General features: G+C 38.3%; 1 protein-coding gene across 2 annotated transcripts; it reads right to left on the bottom strand.

The window, feature by feature from the left end:
- Positions 1-664: 664 nt before the first annotated feature.
- On the bottom strand, positions 665-20,915 carry LOC146137565 (uncharacterized). Of its 2 annotated transcripts, XM_083394215.1 has the most exons (7): positions 20,828-20,915; positions 17,760-17,886; positions 11,138-11,613; positions 9,260-9,307; positions 7,306-7,566; positions 2,982-3,162; positions 665-1,197 (listed from the first exon to the last, which is right to left on the bottom strand). In XM_083394215.1, exons 3-7 carry the CDS (start codon positions 11,417-11,419, stop codon positions 1,172-1,174), a joined length of 798 nt encoding a protein of 265 aa, XP_083250341.1. In that variant the 5' UTR covers positions 11,420-11,613; positions 17,760-17,886; positions 20,828-20,915; the 3' UTR covers positions 665-1,171. The 2 variants fall into 2 exon arrangements, with proteins under 2 accessions (XP_083250341.1, XP_083250342.1); XM_083394216.1 differs by lacking the exons at positions 17,760-17,886; positions 20,828-20,915 and having other exon boundaries at positions 11,138-11,748.

Below are 20,915 nucleotides of genomic sequence, written 5' to 3'. Positions count from 1 at the left end.
ATTTGACATCGCACGATTAACGGCAATACGACAAAGTGCAGTGAACGAGAAAAAAGTACGAAAGTCCTAAAACCGCGTAAGGATAAATACCAGACGCGCAACCGAACATGTGGTAGGCATACTGTTTGCTAGTGCTAAATGAATAAGTTGAATTAAATCCGATACCGAGCAAAGGAAGACGTATATAGTAACAATAAATCCCAAAACGGGGGTTATTTTCTTATTCAAACTTTTTGGAACTAAACCCTAAAAGAGGATTAAATTTACACCCGGCAATAGGTCAACAGCTTAAAACAAACCAAACTACCATAGTTTCTCTTTTTTAATGGGCTCTCGCCAAATATACTTTGGAAATAGTTTAAACATTTTCTCCTGAACTTATGTCATCGGTATCGGATTATAAACCGGGTAATGGACTTTATAATATAAAATCAATACATGAAATACAATGGACGACGAGCGGTATACCGATGGGCAATTTTGAGTACAAAGAGGGATGAACAGTAGTACGTCGGATAAAACGAAAAAAAAAACAACTTACAGTACGACAAACAACAACAGTAAGAAAAAGAAATACAAGAACGTTGCATTATCTGCATTCGCTTATACAACACATCAAAACTCGGACCAAAAAAAAAAAAAAAAAAGTCTTTCCGAGGACAATATAAAAAGCGTCTTTTCATTAAAAAAAACTTGGTCTAACAGCAGAACATATTTATTCCCTCCTAAGAGGAGGCAGTTATACATATAACCAAACAAACAGTAAAATATAAGTTTCATTTTATAGTTTTTCCTGCGGTATAAATGTGCAACATGCGCATAAAAGATTACTTCTGATGGCAAAAACTCAGTGCGCTTAGAAAAACGTTGCTGTTTAAACAACAAATCCGGTAAAGCTTGGACAACGTTGCAATGTGGAAAGAGTACATAGAGCGTGAGTTGGCTAGTATTAGTTTCGAAAAAACGTAAACGGCAATAGCGGCTGAATCCGCTTCGACGGACCGAAAGAGGATAAACACGGCAACGCCCTGGGAAAACGTGACAGGCCGGAGCGATTGGGCCGGCACGCTTTTTGCGAACAGTCGCGGCGCCGAACAGACCCAAACGAGAATAAATAAATATAGGTAGCTTCGGAACATGCATTTTCGATCGATGCAAAGCCAGCTTTAGATCACTGCGTTGGACACAAGTCCCGCTCTAAAAAGGAAGAATCACTGGTGTTAGTACACTGTAGCCGCCAAGCCTTCTGCAGCATGAACAACAGCAGCGGTAGTAGCGGGTTAAGTATTTAATAGCTTGCAAACATAAGCGAGTATGCAGTGGCGTATACAGGCACGAGAACACATTTCAACTCTGTCGAGTTTTCCTGCAAAAAAGAATTCTGTTTTGGGTGAAAACTTCAACGAATGGTGACAAAATGATGGTGAAACGGCGTTATCCTCTTTCCGCAGGAAAACAGTCGTGGAGAATCGAAAAGCATTACCAGACAAAACTGTTTACTAGGAACACACATCCAACTCCAGGTGTGCCTGCATACGCCAAAGCATGCACGCAGCCAGTTTAATTGATATGCGACGAAACGCAAAACACAGCAGTCCGCGATATTTAGTAACAGCTCCGCGCGTCGCGTAAAGATAGAAGACGCCAGAGCCACAGAAACTCTGGTACGACGTTGAACACCTTTGAAGACACGCCATTAAGTTTACTATCAAGGGTTTAACGTGAAAGACCGGAGCCGTGTTACTGATTCACTGTAACTTTTCCTAGGACCGCAAACAGTCAAACAGTTTTGGATTTGGTTGTAATTTTGAATTTTGCAATTTTAATGGTTTCGCTAAACAGCCCAGCCCTTGATCTTTAACATCGATCAGACGTAAGATTGCATTTTGTTCACAGTTATCGCGCAACCTTTTCGACTTGCTTATTCCTGCACCTTTCATACGTTTAAACGCATTTTAAGTGGTTTTGCGGTTGCTGTTGTGACCCGTAAGCCCTTGATGCGAGCCTACGATTGTGTGCTGGTGCTGCTTGTGGGACATTTACAGGCTAGCCGCTCTAATGCAAAGTCTCCTTAAGGCTGTTTTGGTACAGCGCTCTTGTTGCGGAAATAAACACTTCGGCACGCCTCGCAAGCCGAGCCCGTTTTGCAGGTTTTCCGACTGGCGATAAAATGTGCGGTGATTTGTGCAAGTCTGTGAAGCGGCCTACTCTAGCGCCAAAGGCGTTGCCACAGACCTTTGTCGAACACGCCCAAAGATTTGAAAACCGTCATTCGATTTTACGCAGCAATGTTTTAACACTTTAATAGGTTTTTGGACACGTTTAATATTTGAGATAGTTTCGCGTCATTCGGTGTGTAGTGTTGTACGGTAACATTGAGACAGGGTCTATACGAAATTTGATAATACTCGAGTCGACACTTTACAAAGCCGTGATAAACAGATGAACTTTTGTGAATAAAACATTACACCTTTAATAAAAAACAAACGGTGGTAAAAGAACGTGGGAGAGATTTATAAGTAATTATTGGGTGTTTTAGGCAATTATAAAAACCGAACTGTTTGGCCAGCAACTGTTTAGACTTCATTTTTCGACGCATTTGTCTATGACGTTAAGGATGACGAGGTGTGACGTCACAAAATGACAGATGCAAATTGTTCCGTTCCGTAAAACCCACTCGTTCTCAATAGAGACTTTTAAAAGGTGGTCTTTGGAACCTCACAGCTCAACGTTGACGAGGCGTACATTTATTTTCGGCATTTTTTACGAATCGCGCGGCGAAAATACGAAAAAATGACAGCAGCGACAGCGTCAGCAGCAATAAATAACTTATTGCAAAAAAACGACGCAGCCGGCGACGGATTAGCGCATGCGCACGCGCGCGCGGAGCTGTTACCGTGGCGACGCGCGCAATTCGGCCGCTTGGCACTTTGCCAGATGCGACTGGACAACATCGAACGACAACGACAACGACCCTTGACCTTTGGAGTGGCGACGCGGTGGCGATGGTCGCGTCCTCGCCCTGACGTCACCGGAGGCGCGCAGCAGCTTATTGATGACGTCATGCAGGTGGGTGACGCAGCGGCTCGAAAAGGTCCGCACGGGGGCGCTCGCCGGCGACCAGGAAGCGGGGACTTTCCTGCTAACGAGAGGCGATTGGACCTGGAAAAAGAATGAGGTAAGTTTAGAATTTGCTGGTTGGGTGAATGTCAATGCTTTTGGGGTTAAATTTATCCAATTTTACACGGTAAATCCTGTCAGTCCGTTGGTTTTAACTGGGTGAATAAAAGAGTGCTTATAAGGTAACCAGTTGCTTTGAATAAAACAACATTCTTGTTTCGACTTTTAGACCAGAAAAACACAGGTGTGGCATGATGTAATTAGGACAACTTCAAATGTAAATATTTGTTTTAAGCCTGAGGTGGAACAAGTCGATAAGTTTCCATTAAATCCATTCACGTCATGCATATAGTTTTTCTCCATCTAATATTGCAAACTGAGGAAACTAATGTATGCAGTTTTATCAAGGACGATATTGCTCGCTTATTTCTTTTATGGCGCATTTTGCATTAAAAGTTTTTGTTTTAAAACAAATCCGTAGATTGACGGAATAAGTTTCTTGCATGGTTTTGTCAACTCTACTGAACCATGTATTTAGTTTTTTGATGAGCTTTAAAAAAGCAGAAAGTTTTATAATATACAGATCATGCCAGCACATAGGTCAGCTCAACTGTATTTGCAAAATACCAAAGAAAGCCGCAATACGCAGCCTCACATTTAATTAATGGCCAAACAGCGTAAATTCTATTAATGGCCAAACATATTAGCGTTCCCAAGTTTAAGGCCTTTTTTCGTATTTATATGTATTAGCGGAAATACTCTTTTGAGGGATATATGGTTATGAAGTCCCTGTTAATTCAAAATTAACTTAAATTTCATTAATTGATTATTGCAAAATACCTTCAAAGTTTAATACACTGACATGAATAGACTGTACCTCGCAAGTTACTAATGATAACTAAACAGAAAAAAGCATGGCAAAATAAAAACCACCAAGTCGACCCCAGGAACCTGATCATTGAGCAAAAAAATAATTTAATTTAATAGAATGAAATTACTTCGAGATTACTTTTAATATTTATCTTATTCGACGGATTGCAAGTATTTTGTTAATTACTTCGTCTATGGTATTCTATGCAAATTGTGGGTTTCGTTTAATTGCGAAGGTGGGTAACAAACTCAAAAGAAATCAAACACGTATTTTTTCAACAACAAAAAAGAAAAAGGCCGGATTTGTATTTTCAGTTGCTAATATAATATTTACGAATCACGATGATATTCGTAGAAGCAAAATATAGCAAACGTTCGATGTCCAGGTTAAATATTGAGGTCACCGGACAACATCAAGGTCACCTAACCTCATCTCAAGGTCACCTGGCCCGCACCAACTTTAGCTGACCTCAAACAACTTGACGATAATCTAAAATAAAATTTATGTAACATCGGCGTTTTTAATGCGACAGTGCAATACAAATCTGGAGGAAATTTAAGAAGAAAAAATCAAGAAACGAAGTTGGCTGGCCAAAGTGAGACTTCATTCTGACCAACACGGTTGCAGAAACAGCTCAAAAATGAGGTGAATCATTGTGTTAAGAATGGAGGCATTTTGAACGAAAGGTTGCCTCTGATTTTATCTCCTTTATACGCCGGTCTCACCTTCGCGAATCTAACGCAAGCCCAACTTGGTTTTGGTTAATGTTTTTTCCAGGAAGAGCGGTTTTTATTTCGCCTCATCTCGTTCCAGCGCGAAATTAAGCCAGACGTGCCCAAACCGAAGACCGGATTAGCGCTCCGACCCGCAGCTTTTTCGAACGTGACCGGCAAATATTCGAACGCGTCATGTCATGGCGGAAGATATAAGAAAAAGCTTTCGAAGTATTTAAAGGGTTTGCAAAGTTGTTCTGCCAGATTTTTGATACGCCATTTGTTTTGACCGCTTTACATTTTTGCTGTTTGGTTTTAAATGTTGTATAGGCAAATACCCGTTGAAATAGTTGATTACAACTCTTAAGCATGTAAAAAAAATAACTCTTTTGTATGTAAAAAAAAAACAGTTGCGTCTGCAAATATTTTTGGATTTTTAATTCATAAGTTGTCTTTGTATTTTTTTATTAAAAAATGTTTTTTTCAAATTTGTTATTTAATGTTTTTACAATATACAAAGCAAATAGGCAAATGCATATCTGTGTTTTTGTATTCAAACTTGAAAGTTTTAGAGAGCATCGATGAAACTATAGAAAATTACATTAACCTCCTCAAAATATGTAATGTGTCAGTTTAAAAATTTTTTTTATATTCTTCCAAGGTAAAGTTTACAACAAAACTTTGTAAAAAACTGAATAAATGACCGAGATGTAACGTTGGTTAATCTGAACAAATAACAAGATTAATTGAACTTGAAAAACTGAATTTAGCAGGACATATCACAAATGCTCACTCTTTCACGCGCAACATATTTTTGTTTAATATAAACTTTTGCTGCCAGGCATAATAATAATAATCTCAAATAAGCTGTTTGACTTTTTTATCTTTTATTTTTTCTTTGTTTTTTTTACATATATTGTACTATACGAGCGTTTGGTGTCATTCACCCAGAACAAGGCGACTTGAATAGGCTGTCGTAACCTTTGTTCACCAATTCAACTAGCAGACGGGCTGTTTTTGATTTTTATTATTTTGGTTTTGTTTGTGTTGGGTTATGTTTTTTTTATATATCTTATATATTTTTTCGATTTTTCATGCTTAGGTTGCAATTCCTGTAGTACGGGCGCCGGCTTAATGCAACGGTAACGAAACTTCTGTGAATTGCATAACGCCCACACTACACGTATTCGTCGAATTTCTCGAACTCAGCGACTGAGCCTCCATTTTGTGTGACGCAACTCGGACGGGAAACTTGGATGACGCGTTTTTTTTGAAATTCGTCGAAAAATCGACAAGTTTCTTCAGCCGAAACGATATAGTTCGGCTACGAGGTTACAATTCTCGTCATGTGAACTGAGGTCATTTTGTATTGATCGTCCAGGTGTTAAACACGATAGGAATTTATATAGGCGAAAATAAACCAACGCATTTAGATCCCATGAACGTTAACGAATTAGAAACTTTTTGAATTATTTTTCCTGTTTCAAACGATATTTTAGCTAAACGTATTTGGTAAAATATCGCAGTCTAAACATAACGTTTGTATGATTTACCAAGGTCTTCGCACAACTAAATAGCATAAGCCCAATTTTGAAAAAGCCACCAATGAAATCAAAAAACATAAATCACAAAATTAGCCAAAACAAAATTTTAACATTTCAAATCGTTAAGCACGGTTAAAAATCCCCACAGCCAAAATACCATGGAGCCAAATCGCAAACTTGATTCAATTTGAATCTTTGAACGAGATAATCCAATAAAATAAGAATAGATATAAAATCACCAAATTAAAAAAAAGTTGCACATCCAAAATCACAGACACCAGTTAAATCTCAGCGAAAGTAATTAAGTTGAAACTTTTTCTTCACAAACTAAATTACTGATTGAATTCTTACCGGCAGTATATTCACCGCTATTGTCAATTATCAAGTTACAAAGCCCTAGTTAAAATCACTGAACAAAGTAATATCATTCCGCAAGAATCAAGCCAGTTTAACAATCATAAATTTTAAAAATACTGAACGTGTTAAAAAACATTTGCTCAAATAACCTATGACCAGTATTGTAAACAAGTGATTTAAAATGAAGTCCCAGGCAACCAATTTGTAAAAAAACTTAAGTCCAACTTAAATATTTCTGAATCAAAAATTAAGCCCAGTCCCAATGAAGTAATAATTAGAGCAAGTCACCTTGAAAGCCCTTGTCAAACAAATAAAAATGTAAACTGTTCGAATTCGTAAACTGGTCCGATTATGAGCAATAGCTCAACTAAAACATGATAATACGCAACAGATAGCAAGCAAATTGTTTTATGTGAAAAAAATTTGGGATAAATTACCTAAACTTATCAAACAAATGCTTAATAAAACCATTCCATGTTAACCCAAGTCATTTGTCCGAAAGACTTGAGTCAAGTCAAGTCATTTGCCCAAAAGACTTGAGTCAAGTCAAGTCATTTGTCCAAAACACTTGAGTAAAGTCAAGTCATTTGTCCAAAAGACTTAAGAAATATTTCAAATCAGTGACTTAAGTTAATTCATTGACTGAAGTCATTACAACGCTGCCACTGACCAAATAAACGGATCCGGGCGAAATACTGACCTGCTGGTAGCGGTGCAAGAACTCGTCGAGGTGGCGCAAGTATTGCTGGAGAAATGAAGAAGCGGGCTCGAGCGGACGGGAACGTGAAGAATGGCGAGGAGCGTAGGAGGAGTGGGAGGAAAACGAAGAGGAAGAGGATGAACTTGGAAGGAGCGGAGCGCATTGGTCGAGCAGCGACTTCAAACCAAGAACGGCCAGGCGAAAATTGACAAGGTGCTCTGCTTGAGATGAACCCAGTGGTCCTCTGCCCTTCGATTGAACCTGTGTGTTAATAAATGGGTTAACGCAGGGAGAATTAGCAAGAAAAAATATAGCAAGGTGCCACACTTGAGATACACCCAATGGTTTTCTGTCCTTCGATTAAACCTGTATGTTAATATCTGGGTTTAAAAAGCTTAATTGGGTGTCCCTTATTCAGGGAGAATTAGCAAGAAAAAATATAGCAAGGTGCTCTACTTTAGATGCACCCAATGTGCTCTGCCCTTCGATTGAACCCGAGTTTTAATAGCTGGGTTCCGCGTGTCCCTTATGCAAAAATAATGAGGTGACGAAACCAGACTTGGACAACTAGATTTATTTTAGCTTTTTAAAATTAGATTAGAATTAGAATTAGAGCATTTTAGTTTTTCCAAATTAGATTAGAATTCGAATTAGATCGTTTTAAGTTTTCTCAAATTAGATTAGAATTAGAATTACCGAATTCCTAAAAAATCAAATTTGAACTAGAATTTGAACTAGAATCACATTTAGTTTTTACAACCAATTTAATTTAATCACAATTTATTCTTATAAGAACGTGAATGGTAAATATGTGTGTGCTAATTTATATGCATTTTTATGATTTTTAGCCTGTAAAAATTAGATACAAGTCGTTCCAACCAGAAAATTTTAATTGAAATTCTGTGTTTGAACTGAGAGACTAAAAGTGCCGTTGGACAAAGTAGCATTTTTGGTAAAATCCAAATTAGATTAGAACTAGAATTAGAGCAAACAAGCAATTCGCAAATTAGATTAGAATTAGAATTAGCCGTATTTTGCTCTAATTCAAAGAATTAGAAAACTAGAATTATCTAGTTGTCCAAGTCTGGACGAAACCGCCTTATTGCCAATATTAAACGGATTAAGCCGAATATTTTTACCGGGCCGTTTTTTTTTCTTGCAGTTGGGCAACAGCATGAATCATCGCAGTTTGTATGGCGACAAAAAAACGTGCCGCTGACCTTTAGATAATAACATAGGGATCCAAGGAGGGCGTCCGGAGAAAAATAAGGTCCCATTTAATATGAGACTGTTTATAGGATGCTTATGAAAACGTCTGTTGGTAGTCAATAACTATCTTTCGTCGGCGACATTACCATGTATATTTTGCCCGAAAGGATCAGGTTGTTTGGCATTACCACAGCTTTATTATTAACCCACCTTAAAGGGAGAATTCATTGCGGAGCAAACCTCATTTTTAACGATCATTAAACATAATTTTTTGAATAATTGACGGTTAAACAACTTTGCGGTCAAGTTTTTCGCCACGTGGACAAGGTCAGTAACAAATTCGACAAGGTCATTGAGAGGGAGCGGCTGACCCAAGCTCGGACCAAAATTCAATGTAAAGGGAGAATTTAAGTTATTTTCAGAAAGGTTACGTTAAATAAGTGTAACAAGCAAAACTAAAATCTATATAGAATGGTGTTGGTAGACAACTTACAAAAAAAGTTATAAAAAAAGCTTTAAGAACTATAACGCAACTAACAAGGCTTGATTGAATAAAATAGTATCAGAATATCTCTAGGGAACTAACTCTAAAAATGATCTAGTAGTTCAGACTGTCTGAGTGTCCGTGCTGTGCATCCTTATAAAAAACTTAACAGAACAGTTCACCAGTTAAAATAATAAATGGGCGTTATAAACTGTAGTTAAAATGGTTAACTGGCGACTATATTATTTCAATGGATATTACCTCTGAAGTGTCCTGAACTTGGATTACACACTCATCGCGTAGATGCGTCTGGAATTAAAAGACGAAAGTTTAGTTTGATTTTCTCAGGAGGATATTGCCGGATTCACACGGCATAGAGATAAAAAGTTTTACCTGCAACAAATGGAGGATTAAAATAGTAATAAAAAATAAAAATGGCGGCAAACGACGGAAAAATTTTAAAGTTTACACTGACAAATCGGTGGACATATTTTCACAACCGATTGTAAAGGGCCGAATTAGCTTATTAAAGCTTTAATCAAAGAGCTGTTTTAGTGAAATAATTTGGGCCTAAAATAAGACAATAAGATATTGGCTTTTTATCGAATTCGCTCTAAGTTTCGCTCTTTTTCATCGAATTTCGCTCTTTTTCATCGAATTCGCTTTCACCTAACATTTCACCAAAGCGAAAATAACCTGTTATAAAGCGTCCAGTACAGTGTTTCCCAACCCATGGGTCGCGACCCAAAATTGGAACGGATGTGGGGTTAGACGCTTTGAGAGTATTTTCAAACAAAGATTTCTCAACACTTTGAAATCAATACAAAGACATGACTTATAAATAAGAATCATTCAATAAATTTGCGTTTTAAATGTTAATGTCTCCGTTGTGTTTTGTCAACTTTATGCGTATAAAAAGTTCATTAAATTTAGGCCGACAAAACTTTGCTGTTATGCCTAACACTTTATTTATCGCTAAAAGCACTCTAAGTTAAAAATGACTAGAATATTTTACAGGCACGGATTTCGTTTTTCGGTGAATCATCGACCGGTAAAACTGCTGTACGGTTTGCGGTATTTGCTGTTTTAAGGATAGGTATTAATAGAATCGTATATAAGCGCAGTGCAGCGTGCACAGTCAGCCACAAAGCGCCAAGTGCTTGATTGCAAGATTAAAGTTTTTCGAGAAACGAGGAGAACCTTTTAGCGAACGAATATACTCCGTGTTAAACGGTACCAGTTCTAATTGGAAAAAATTGGTCAATTTGATTTTACGACTCTTAAAATGTTAAGAGGAGGAAAATCGGATTAGTACGTTAATAGACCTATTTTTATGGGTGGCAAGGAATAGGAAAACTACACCGTTCGAATTTGAAAAAAATATATATAAAAATAAATTACTAGAGTTGACATTTTCAAAAAAACAACCGCAACTTTAGATATGTAGGTAAGCCAATGGTTTTAAAATATATTGGGCCTACTCTTAAATAACATTTTTTTCATGGGTGCCATAAATAAACAAAAATACGCCTCTGTTCCTCTGTTCCTTTCAGAGTTAAGGAAAAGGTGTTCCGAGCGAAGATTTTTGGGTTGGTCACGGCATAAAACAGACCAAAATCACCCAACGTATATTTACTCCAAATTAAAAAAAATCGTTTACGGGTGCAGTTTACCCAAATTAAAGCACACCTTTCTACCTCACAGGTTTGTATAAAAGCTGAAGGACAAATTAGCAAAAATTGCATTCCTACCATAAACCAAATAAACTTTAACAAGGCAACTAGCAGAAGAAATAAAAAAGAAGTAAGATTCCACTTTTAACATTGCTGGAAAAAATGAGCCACACTTCAAGTGCAGAAAGATCTTTAAAATACATACTATATATACTTTGACTTGAAATTTGTTTTCCTGACACCGAAGACATTAAAGGTGCTCTTGTATTTCAACGAATGGATGAAAAGAGACAGTAAGTGCAAACTGTTATTCAATAAAACAAACAGCAAAAACTGTAGCCCTAACCTAAATTCCGTCGCAGAAGCTATAGGCACCAAAATGAACCCTTCCTTACACCATGAAATAAAACAGTAAAAAAACAAGTTCCTTGTTACACTAGAAAAGCAACTGAGACAAAAGCCTTACCTTCCAAGTTCGCAGGTGAATCCGCGAACTGCGAAACTTGCTGAGCAGCAGGGTTCGCAGGTTCCGCGTCACAGTGGTAAGGCCGAGGGTTCCGCGGCCGGCGCCGGTGGCCAAAGAGGCCGACTGGGAGGCTCGGTTCATATCCCCGCGGTACAGGCCGCGGCCAAGCGCCGGCCGGCAAAGCGCGGCAAAGCAAAGCACAAGGAAAACGGTCGTCGTTTGCCTTCGAAACGCTCGCAGTTTCCAGTCCCGCTTCTTCACCGCTCTTCTGGTTGCTTTCATATTGTCGGTGGGCTTTTGAATTCGCCAGAGCGCCCTCCGCCCATGCTGGACCGGCCCAATGTTGCTGCTGCTGTCGGTTGCTGACTGCTTACTGGCAGCTGCTGTAGAGGCTCACGAAACAAGGCGGTCACTGTTTGCTTTTTTCTGCTGTTTATTTTTGTTCTAACGCCGCTCGCACGCGTTGCGGTTTGAAGCTGGAACAAAGACGGCGTTAGGATGAATTGAAACGGTAAAGGTTCGGCAAAAAAGGAACAAGAATTCGCTACAAAACTTCGAGGAAAGACGCTACAAACTTCGAGGAAAGCCAGACACTATAAGGTATCCTGGTGTCTTCGCTTTTTAAAACGCTATTGAGTAATCAGTTTGCGGTTTAAAGTTTCGTCGAATATCCCGTGAATACCTGCGGGTATTTTTCACTTTTTCGCGTTTGCAAAACAAAAAAAGCTCGAATTAGCTTCGTTTCTTTTCGTCTATAAAACCTGCCAAACCGACACGTGTGTTTACCGCATACGACAGGCAGTTTTGCAAGTTAAAGATGACCAACAACACCTGCTGGTTACACCCCTATGTATTTCCTTATTAGCGCAACTAATCGCAAATTTGGACGGGCAGGCTGTCAGTCGATAAGACGGCAATCACAACTCTTTTTGCAAGCGATTGAATCTGCGATAGTATGAAGCCTTTCTGCAGCGAAAGTTGCAAAACCATAAAGTATTGTCTTATTGCATACATAAACACATAAACACTAACATAGTTATACATATACACTAGCAAACTGGTCGTGATTATAGGTAAGAAGGTTAGGATAACACCATACCTGGACAACACTAGGTATAATGATCGCCTCGTAAACTTTTCACAAATATTTAAACACAGTTTTACATTTAAAATTAGTTTTTAAGTAGAGAGCCTGACTGATGGAAGTTCTTATTTCAGGTGATTTAAAAATAAAATTCAAAGAGACATTGGTGTCTATAGTGTTATCCTGCCCCGAAACCGTAAAACTAATCTGAGTATGTATGTTTCTCATCCCGACCTGGAACTCTTTCAAATTCAATTTACTACCGTAACAGACAGCATCGGCTATTTATTGCTTTACGAGTTTGTTGTGCATTGAAAAGCGACGCACCTCGACTAAGACCGGTACCAGACTAGGCCTTAGTATTTCTAACCTTTGCTCTACATAGCGCATTTGCCTTAAAACTGTCCTGGAAGCAGTTAGATGAATTTTAAGGGCTCGGAGAAATACAAGTCGGTTTTAAATATCGCTCAGACCGGCTGCAATCGCCCCGAGCCTTTGGGCGCGCCCTAAAGTAACATAAGCAAGCCACCTATGCGGCGCTCCAAGGTCCAGCTATGCCGCTACGCAATAAACATGGATCAAAACGGCTGATATTTTTGCGCTGGTCTAGAATCTTAGCACAAAGCACATTATTGGGGTTAGCGTTTGGCTTAGGTCAAATATTATTATCAAATAATGAATATAATAATACTTGACCCACCCACACCCAAACGCTAATTCGCACCCTAACTCCAATGTTGTTCGTTCATTTACTCATTGTGATTTTCCCGACTTTATCAGGGCGAAAGCCAGCACTTGGTTGCCTGCCGGTTACCGAAGCGACTGCGCTGTTATCCGAGCCGGGTACCCTGGCCTTATATACAGCAACCGGGCCCTGGATCTTCTTTTTCTCGCCGCACGCGCGACGCTGCGATTACGCGACCGGCGACTATAAGCTTACGCAAAGCGACGCGGCGAAAACCGGGGCGTCATTAGAAAATACGCCAACAGTCACGTATACGCAACGAAGGCGCACTTCGCTAATGTGCCGGGTGTCCTTAGGCGCTCCCGCTGCCAGTGAGAAGGGCCCGATCTTTCAAAGGCGATAAGAACGCTTGGCAGGATCACTGAAAACGCCGCGCTCGCTTGGTATTCTTCGTTTAAACCGTTTTGCCAAAAACCTACCCGGAGCTCGATTTTGACTGCACAGAGTGCGACTTGTAAGGCGATTGCGGCTTGTTTAAAATCCGGTGCGGATTTCTGACGGCGTTTGAAGTTATAGAACTTGCCGTTCGACTTTACAAGGCGCCCGTCGCTTTGCTTCAATTCATTTTAGGAAATAAACTTTAATGATATTTTTGCCCTGAATTGAGATTGACTTGCTGTTGTATGGAATCTTCGGACGGCCGTTTGCTGACAACTGTGCAATTTGGTGTTGCAAATTTGAATGATATGTTGAAACACATACGTTACAGAGTTTGAACATACTGAAAAATAGTTTTTTAATTTATGTCTTTCAAACTTGTTTTTAAGAAAACGTTAGGCCTATGTTTTTGGTTGCTTTCCGCCGATTTTCAAAGAGAAAATTTTAAAAACTATTTTAACGATTGAAATATTGAACGATTGAAATACTGGTTCGGTCCAAGATTATAAAAAATAGGCGCAATAGGATCACTTTTTTTCTTATTCGCTAACTATTTCATTTTTTATTCGCTAACTAACTATTATTTTAAATTATTTCGAACTCCATTTTCGGTCTTGTGTTGGTTTCATGTCGTTTAAAAATACCAGACACTAAAAGATATACGAAATATTTTCCATTGGAGCAAGCGTGCGAATTTAGGTCGTACGGCTTTCAGAAAGTTTTTGAGAAAGTCCAAAATTACACGGAGCGCGTATTTCCAGGGATTACATCTTTTTAGCGTGACACAAATACCGACTTTTGTAAGTCGTCCTGACGCCGCCGATAATATACACTTATTTTAATAATGGGGTGTTTCTGCCGGCGCTGCACCCGATTTCCACGAATTAGGCAATGCGTCGGCGTGAGCGTTTCGTGTGAAAAACGACTTCCTCATTTCAAAGTATACCTGTGCGGTGGTTAGTCAAAAAAGCGTGGTGATTCAAGTCGGACGAAAACGACTGCTTGTCTCACAAGTTTAAGTGTATTTTAATTTTAAAAAAAGAAAACTTTGCCTACGCTGTAATTCGGACCAATAAACGGTCGCGGCGGTGACTTACCAAGACGCTCTTGGAGTATAATTTCACCTAAAATAACACTTGACTGATCACTCTGCACGTCTGCCCTGATAATAATGATACGCTATGCACAAGTCATAGGTCAGTGGGCGCACAAAAATAGAGGCTTTGAAATCGATTTTTAATTCGAGACAATGTCCTGTGAGTGTGTTGATAATAACCGGCGCGCGAATAGGAAAAGGGCAAATCATAGGCTGCGGCCGCCTAAAAATAAATCCTTTTAACCGACAGAGTGCATTGAGAATGGCTTAAGTGAGACGGAATTGTAACTGGTCGGCCGCTTTTCTGTCTTATTGCCTGGATAAGCTTTTGCATAAATCATAGTTGCAAAGGTTAACAACACACTCAGAGCGGCGGCAAAGGTTAGCCGCGGGTGAAACAGGTCAGTCTGATTCAGAAGGCGAAAATGACGACCTAAAAATAACGGCAGCTTTTCTATAAAAGAGGGCAACGCATCGCCTGGTGCGACATTTCAATTTTATTAATGCTTTTTCGTTTTAATTTTTCTTCCGTTTTTCTAACAACGGTTTAATGTTCAGTTTGACCAGGTTTCGTGTCAAATTTATTAATTATTTAGAGGTAAAAGTTCGGCTTTCTGGTTAATATATTAAAAATAGTTTAAAATAAGTTTTAGGCAACATTTTTTTTACTAATTTTCATGTTTTAATATTCTCCTAAATCTTTTAAGCAGCAGATACGTTATGTTACTATACCCTCGTTTTTTTGTTATAAGAGCAGCAATTTGACTTTTCTATAAAACTTGTTTTTGGTAAAACCTTTAATTTTTTTTCAGGAAACAAATTTGTTCATTTATCGTAGAATAAGTACTGGTCCTACATAGATACGTGGGATTTTATGAACGTTTTAAATCAATATTAATTCCTTTTTAACATTTTCGAACATGTTGATGGTGAAAATGATTAGAGATTTCTTTGAAGCGTTTGCAAAATGCCCAACGCTTTTAAATGACTTTTAAAAACGCTTTTAAACGACTTGTAACATTAACTACAAATTTTTTATGATTAATTACAACCGCCATTCATCCAAATATTTGACGTTTTGATTTGAATAATCAAAGTTTTTTCTACAATAACAGTTTTTTTTTTTTCGGGAAATATTTCGATTATATACTGATAGGTTTGGAACTCAGGTGTAGAGTCTTCTAGATTGCAATTAAAACGCATTTAGACCGAGTACAAAACGTTTGGTTTCTATTTCGAGTTCAGATCCTAGGCGTGAGTAGCCGCGTCGACGGCTTTGTGACGTCACAACGGCCGTCTGTCATTCGCTGCGATCACGTAAGCAACGAGGGGAAGCACCGGCGTCGATACGCGCGACAAATAACGGAAATGGAGCGAGAGGCGGAAATACGAAAGTTTTTTGTAATTTTAAACCTCGACAAGACCTTGTAATTGCATGACGTGTTTGACTAAACCTGGTCAATAGGTCGTGACGGAAATTTACTCAGTATTTTACCGTTAGGAATAAGATATATATTTATATATATATATATATATACTTGTTACTTTGATTTTACAAATGTAGCATAAAACAGGTTTAAATTAATCTTAAAGGTGACTGGTTAAAAAACGTTTAGCCAAATTCACAGGGGAAATTCCTATATTTCAAATAAAAAAAATAGCCCAAGTTGTTAAAGCTAATCGTCCAGAAATCAAGGCATTTCTAAACAGGGGCCCACTGACACCCAAGGGTTCCGTGAAAAACTTGCAGGGAGCGCAAGAGTTCTGCAAATTAATTTTTTTTATATAAGGACACAGTTGTTGAACGTCTAAGTTTAACAAAAGCCGAAACGTCGGTTTCTAACTTCGTTAACGCCAAAAAATTGGCATTCAGTGAAAATTTATGTTTAAGCATTTTGATCATTTAATTCGGCTGCAATATTGTTTTTAAAGGTGGTATTTATTATTAAAAATCTAGTTTATAAAACAAATAATTAGACACATTTAAAAATATCAGTTTTTTTACTCAAGGGGCGATAATTGATGGGTTGAGAACGCTGTCATACTCATAACCCCCCAAAATTGGGGAAAAATTAAGAGTAAAAATGGGCCCCGCAACATATTTGTTCAACATTTCAGGAAAAATACCCGCTGCAGTAGTTGGTTTAACGAACAAAATTCGGATGAAAAGCAACGAGTTTAGCGTCGGTTGTGAGGGATGTTACTTCACTGGTAAGAGGAATCGCATTTACGTTTGGAAACCCCGCGCAGACTTCACGTCGGAATTTACGTTTTTTACTCTTTTGCCGATTACTCAAGAATACGTAACAGATCATGAAAAAAACGTAAAAATGAAGAAAGGATACCAGGTTACTAAGGGAGAATTGTTCACCGGTTGTGGAGCATGAATTCTCGTAAAATTAAAAATGAGTGACGAAACATTGTATGAAATAAGCTATTGCTGCCAGGCATAATATATAACGGAGTATTGGTCTTCCAGCAGTATATATAATAGAACGACGTTTCGACGTGCTATACAGAACGTCTTCATCAGGATTGCACGATACGTCAGTATCCTGATGAAGACGTTCTGTATAGCACGTCGAAACGTCGATCTATTATATATACTGCTGAAAGAGCAACACTCCGTTATAGAAACATTGTATGTTTTTATTAAAGTTACTTTTCATAGGTTTTTGACCACAGTACACATAATTAGGCTAATCTGGTAATATCGGATCGGATGTGATTGGAACCGATACTCGATTCTATATACCAGTGTTGTAATGACTTAAGCCAATGACTTGACTTAAGTGCGCTTAGCTCACTGTTTTGAAATGAGTTGACTTGACTTCAGTCTTTTGGGCAAATGGCTTGACTTGCCAGCTTTCAGTTTGGGTACACAGCATATAGTCCGTCCAACTTAATATTACAATTCACAAAAAAATCTTATAGATTAAAAAAATTATTTGCAAATTAACCTGTTTTTTTTACCTTGTCTCTGTTATTAGATGATTCTTTCTATAACCTTGAAATTTTATAATTTAACTGTCTTTAGCGAAGAAGTGGCGCGTTGCCATGGCATCAGTTTACAGAAACGCTCTTTAGAAGAGTGACGTCACTACCTATTACCAGCACGATTGCGTCACTATATTCCCAAATGAAAGCCTGTCAAGATTTGCCTATAGAAGGCCTTTACGCAAACCATAAGGATTACACAACACAAATCAAACGTTATGAATACACAGAGGATGACCCGTAAGAGTTCTAATAAAGGTCGCTTGTCAAATGGTTTAAATAAAGAAATTTCGAATTCACTTTAAAATACCGAAGAACCAACTTTCCTGACGGTGTCAAACGTCAAACGCGTTTTCTTTTCACTTCGTCAAAGGCACTGCTCGTCCGGATAACGATGCTTTCGTTTGATTAAGAGAACGATCCTTCGGAAAAACGTCCACCAAATTTATCTGCAAACAAATAACAAGGGATAAACCATTACATAAAACGAGCCCGAGTTCTTTGACAAAGATGTAAACTTTCAAAGATGCAGTATAACAAGTATAATAACGCGTTACTCATCCAACACTCGATAATACAGCATATAATTCACACAGAATTCGCATAATAATTTGTTAATGTGAGCTAAAATTGTAATTTCAATTTACGAGTTGTTTTTTATCATGGAAGATAAAAAAATAAAAAAAAAAGATTTAATTGCCCAAAAATCAACCGAATCGAGTTTAGTGACAAGGATGCAATTTTCGCAACTCGTCCGAGTATATACGGCGTTACTCGTCGACACTCGATAATACGTCACAGGGTGTCATACGATATTATTAAGGTCATGGTTGAGCATAACATAGGTTTAGTGCCAGGATAAATCCGTAAAAAATTATTCGCACAGAATTTGCTTAGTAATAATTCAATGGTCAATAAAATCAGAATTTCAATTTACGAGTTGTTTATTTTTTATCATGGAAGATAAAACAAAACGATTTGGATGCCCAAACCTTAACTGAATCGTTTTTAAAAGTCGAGTCGGGTAAGTAAACGTCACAACTCGTATACGGTTCCGGCAACTCTGACAGGTCAGAAAAAAGTCGCACTCATGATCGAGTTATCTTTTGATTGACGATCCCAGTATTGCCGTGGTCATGAGTTCGAACCTCACCGCGGGCTAGTTGTTTTTCTATCCTTATCATGCACTACAATCCTCATTGGCCAAATGAATTCGGTAATAGCCTTAACAAAGTTACCCGGTTTATTATTATGAGGATGTCGTAATCGTTGGTCAGTACTTCTTTAGTAGGACTGGATCACATTATTTCCGTAGATATCATATCTTATTCCTATACGAGTGTTGACGATATTGCCTTGTGCGTATTCTGACACTACAAGATGACTAAGCGTGGTGAAACGAGATTTGAGAAAGGTCAAATTCGTGAAAACTACCTTACAGTGACTTTGCAAAACAGCGCCTTGAGATTAGCACAGGAGTGTACCTGGCAACAAAAAAAATGTAACGCAAAACCATCTAGGATCAACTACACTGCAACATTTCAACCTATTTTTCTAAGGAAAACAAACGTTTTGTAAACCGTTGTGCTTTTATTTCCGCTACTTTTAATTGCGCCTTGCTCAACCAAGCAACGACGTTTGAACGAATCGCGTACTCATATAGATATTGCCAATTATGGTTTTTCAAGGTTTTGACTTTAATTGTGCTTTACTTACAGAAGTAGGTTATATTTTGAGAAACACATTATATTTTGAGAGACCGACATGGTCCTAAACACTGCGGTGCCAATGGCTGTTGTGTTTTTGGCCCATATGGATTCGCTTTACCGCAAGTGAACGCATGACAAAACTTATATAACTTCGATTTTTAGCCTGAAGGGTTTCTCAGAAAATGTCCAAAGGTTTTGCTGGAGATTATCGTAAGGTTTCCAAGCATTATAGACATTTTTCGAAAGGGCAATTTTAGTGTGTTTTTTTCACACAAACATGATTAATTGCGCCTAAAATAAGCCAAGTTGTTTAACCCAGGAAACAAAATCAGGGGCGGATATAAGATGTGGCAACGTCCAGCGAAATATTTTCCATGGCCACCCCAAACAATAATCCTGGAAGGGCGCCTGGTATCCACATAGAATTTATTTGGTCAGCTATGGCATTGAGTTAGGTGTTTTTACCTGTGGCCAAATGCACTTTTACACAGTCTTCCGTGCTGTCTACCGTTACAAACAAAAAAGCAAAACCAGTTTATCACGTATTGTCAAAAACGCAATAAGAATGCAACATGAAAAAAATAAAAGCATGTTGTCTGATTTTTGTGTTCAGTCATATTGCAATTACGTTCCATGTATTGTCAAAGACGCAATAAGAATGCAACATAAAAAAAATAAAAGCATGTTGTCTGATTATTGTGTTCAGTCATATTGCAATTACGTTCCATTTATTGTCAAAGACGCAATAAGAATGCAACATAAAAAAAATAAAAGCATGTTGTCTGATTTTTGTGTTCAGTCATATTGCAATTACGTTCCATTTATTGTCAAAGACGCAATAAGAATGCAACATAAAAAAAATAAAAGCATGTTGTCTGATTTTTGTGTTCAGTCATATTGCAATTACGTTCCATTTATTGTCAAAGACGCAATAAGAATGCAACATGAAAAAAATAAAAGCATGTTGTCTGATTATTGTGTTCAGTCATATTGCAATTACGTTCCATTTATTGTCAAAGACGCAATAAGAATGCAACATGAAAAAAATAAAAGCATGTTGTCTGATTATTGTGTTCAGTCATATTGCAATTACGTTCCATTTATTGTCAAAGACGCAATAAGAATGCAACATAAAAAAAATAAAAGCATGTTGTCTGATTATTGTTTTCAGCCATCTTTCAATTACGTTCGATTTATTGTCAAAGACGCAATGAGAAGAGCAACATAAAAAGTAAAAACATGTTGTCTGATTTGTGTACAACGGTTGTGCGTATACCGTCTGCGTTCAGCCATATTTTAATTACGTTGCATTTATTGTCAAAGACGCAATGAGAAGGCAACATTAAGAAAAATAAAAACATGTTTTCCGTTTTTTGGTCAACGGTTGTGCGTAAACCGTCTGTGTTCAGCCATCTTTGTTTACGTTTCCATCAATGCAAGTATACCGTAAGCGTGCGCGTGGCAGGAACGGCGAATGACGCTGACGTTAAGCCGGGCAAGAGAGACCGTTAATACGTCGTAATGCCGCCTTGGTGTTGTTTCGGCCGTTATGCACACGGGCGTCGGTTTGCGTGATGCGGATTTCGCGCTCAAACAGCGTGGCTGTGACTTACGCACGTCACCTTACGGGCGTTTTTAATCGAACCTGGAGACCGAAGCGAAAATTAACGATAAAACTCACCTGTGTCTTGTGAGGGTTGCCAGTAGGTAAGGCAGAAGAAAAAGCAGGCTCGCGCCACGTCTTGCAAGCCTTTTAAGTGCAGTGATCT

Source organism: Ascidiella aspersa, chromosome 7 (assembly GCF_963924565.1).
Source record: "Ascidiella aspersa chromosome 7, kaAscAspe10.2, whole genome shotgun sequence".
Lineage (NCBI taxonomy): Eukaryota > Metazoa > Chordata > Ascidiacea > Phlebobranchia > Ascidiidae > Ascidiella > Ascidiella aspersa.
This window is presented reverse-complemented; position numbering and strand designations above follow the sequence as displayed.

Bases quoted from the DNA above. Each gene is read 5' to 3' on its own strand.
- LOC146137565 (XM_083394215.1), bottom strand. From the start codon at position 11,419: ATGAAAGCAACCAGAAGAGCGGTGAAGAAGCGGGACTGGAAACTGCGA. The intron at 7,567-9,259 runs GTAATATCCATT...ATTAACACACAG, and splicing joins AAGTTCAGGACACTTCAGAG to GTTCAATCGAAGGGCAGAGG. The intron at 3,163-7,305 runs GTCAGTATTTCG...TTCTTTTTCCAG, and splicing joins TCTTGCACCGCTACCAGCAG to GTCCAATCGCCTCTCGTTAG.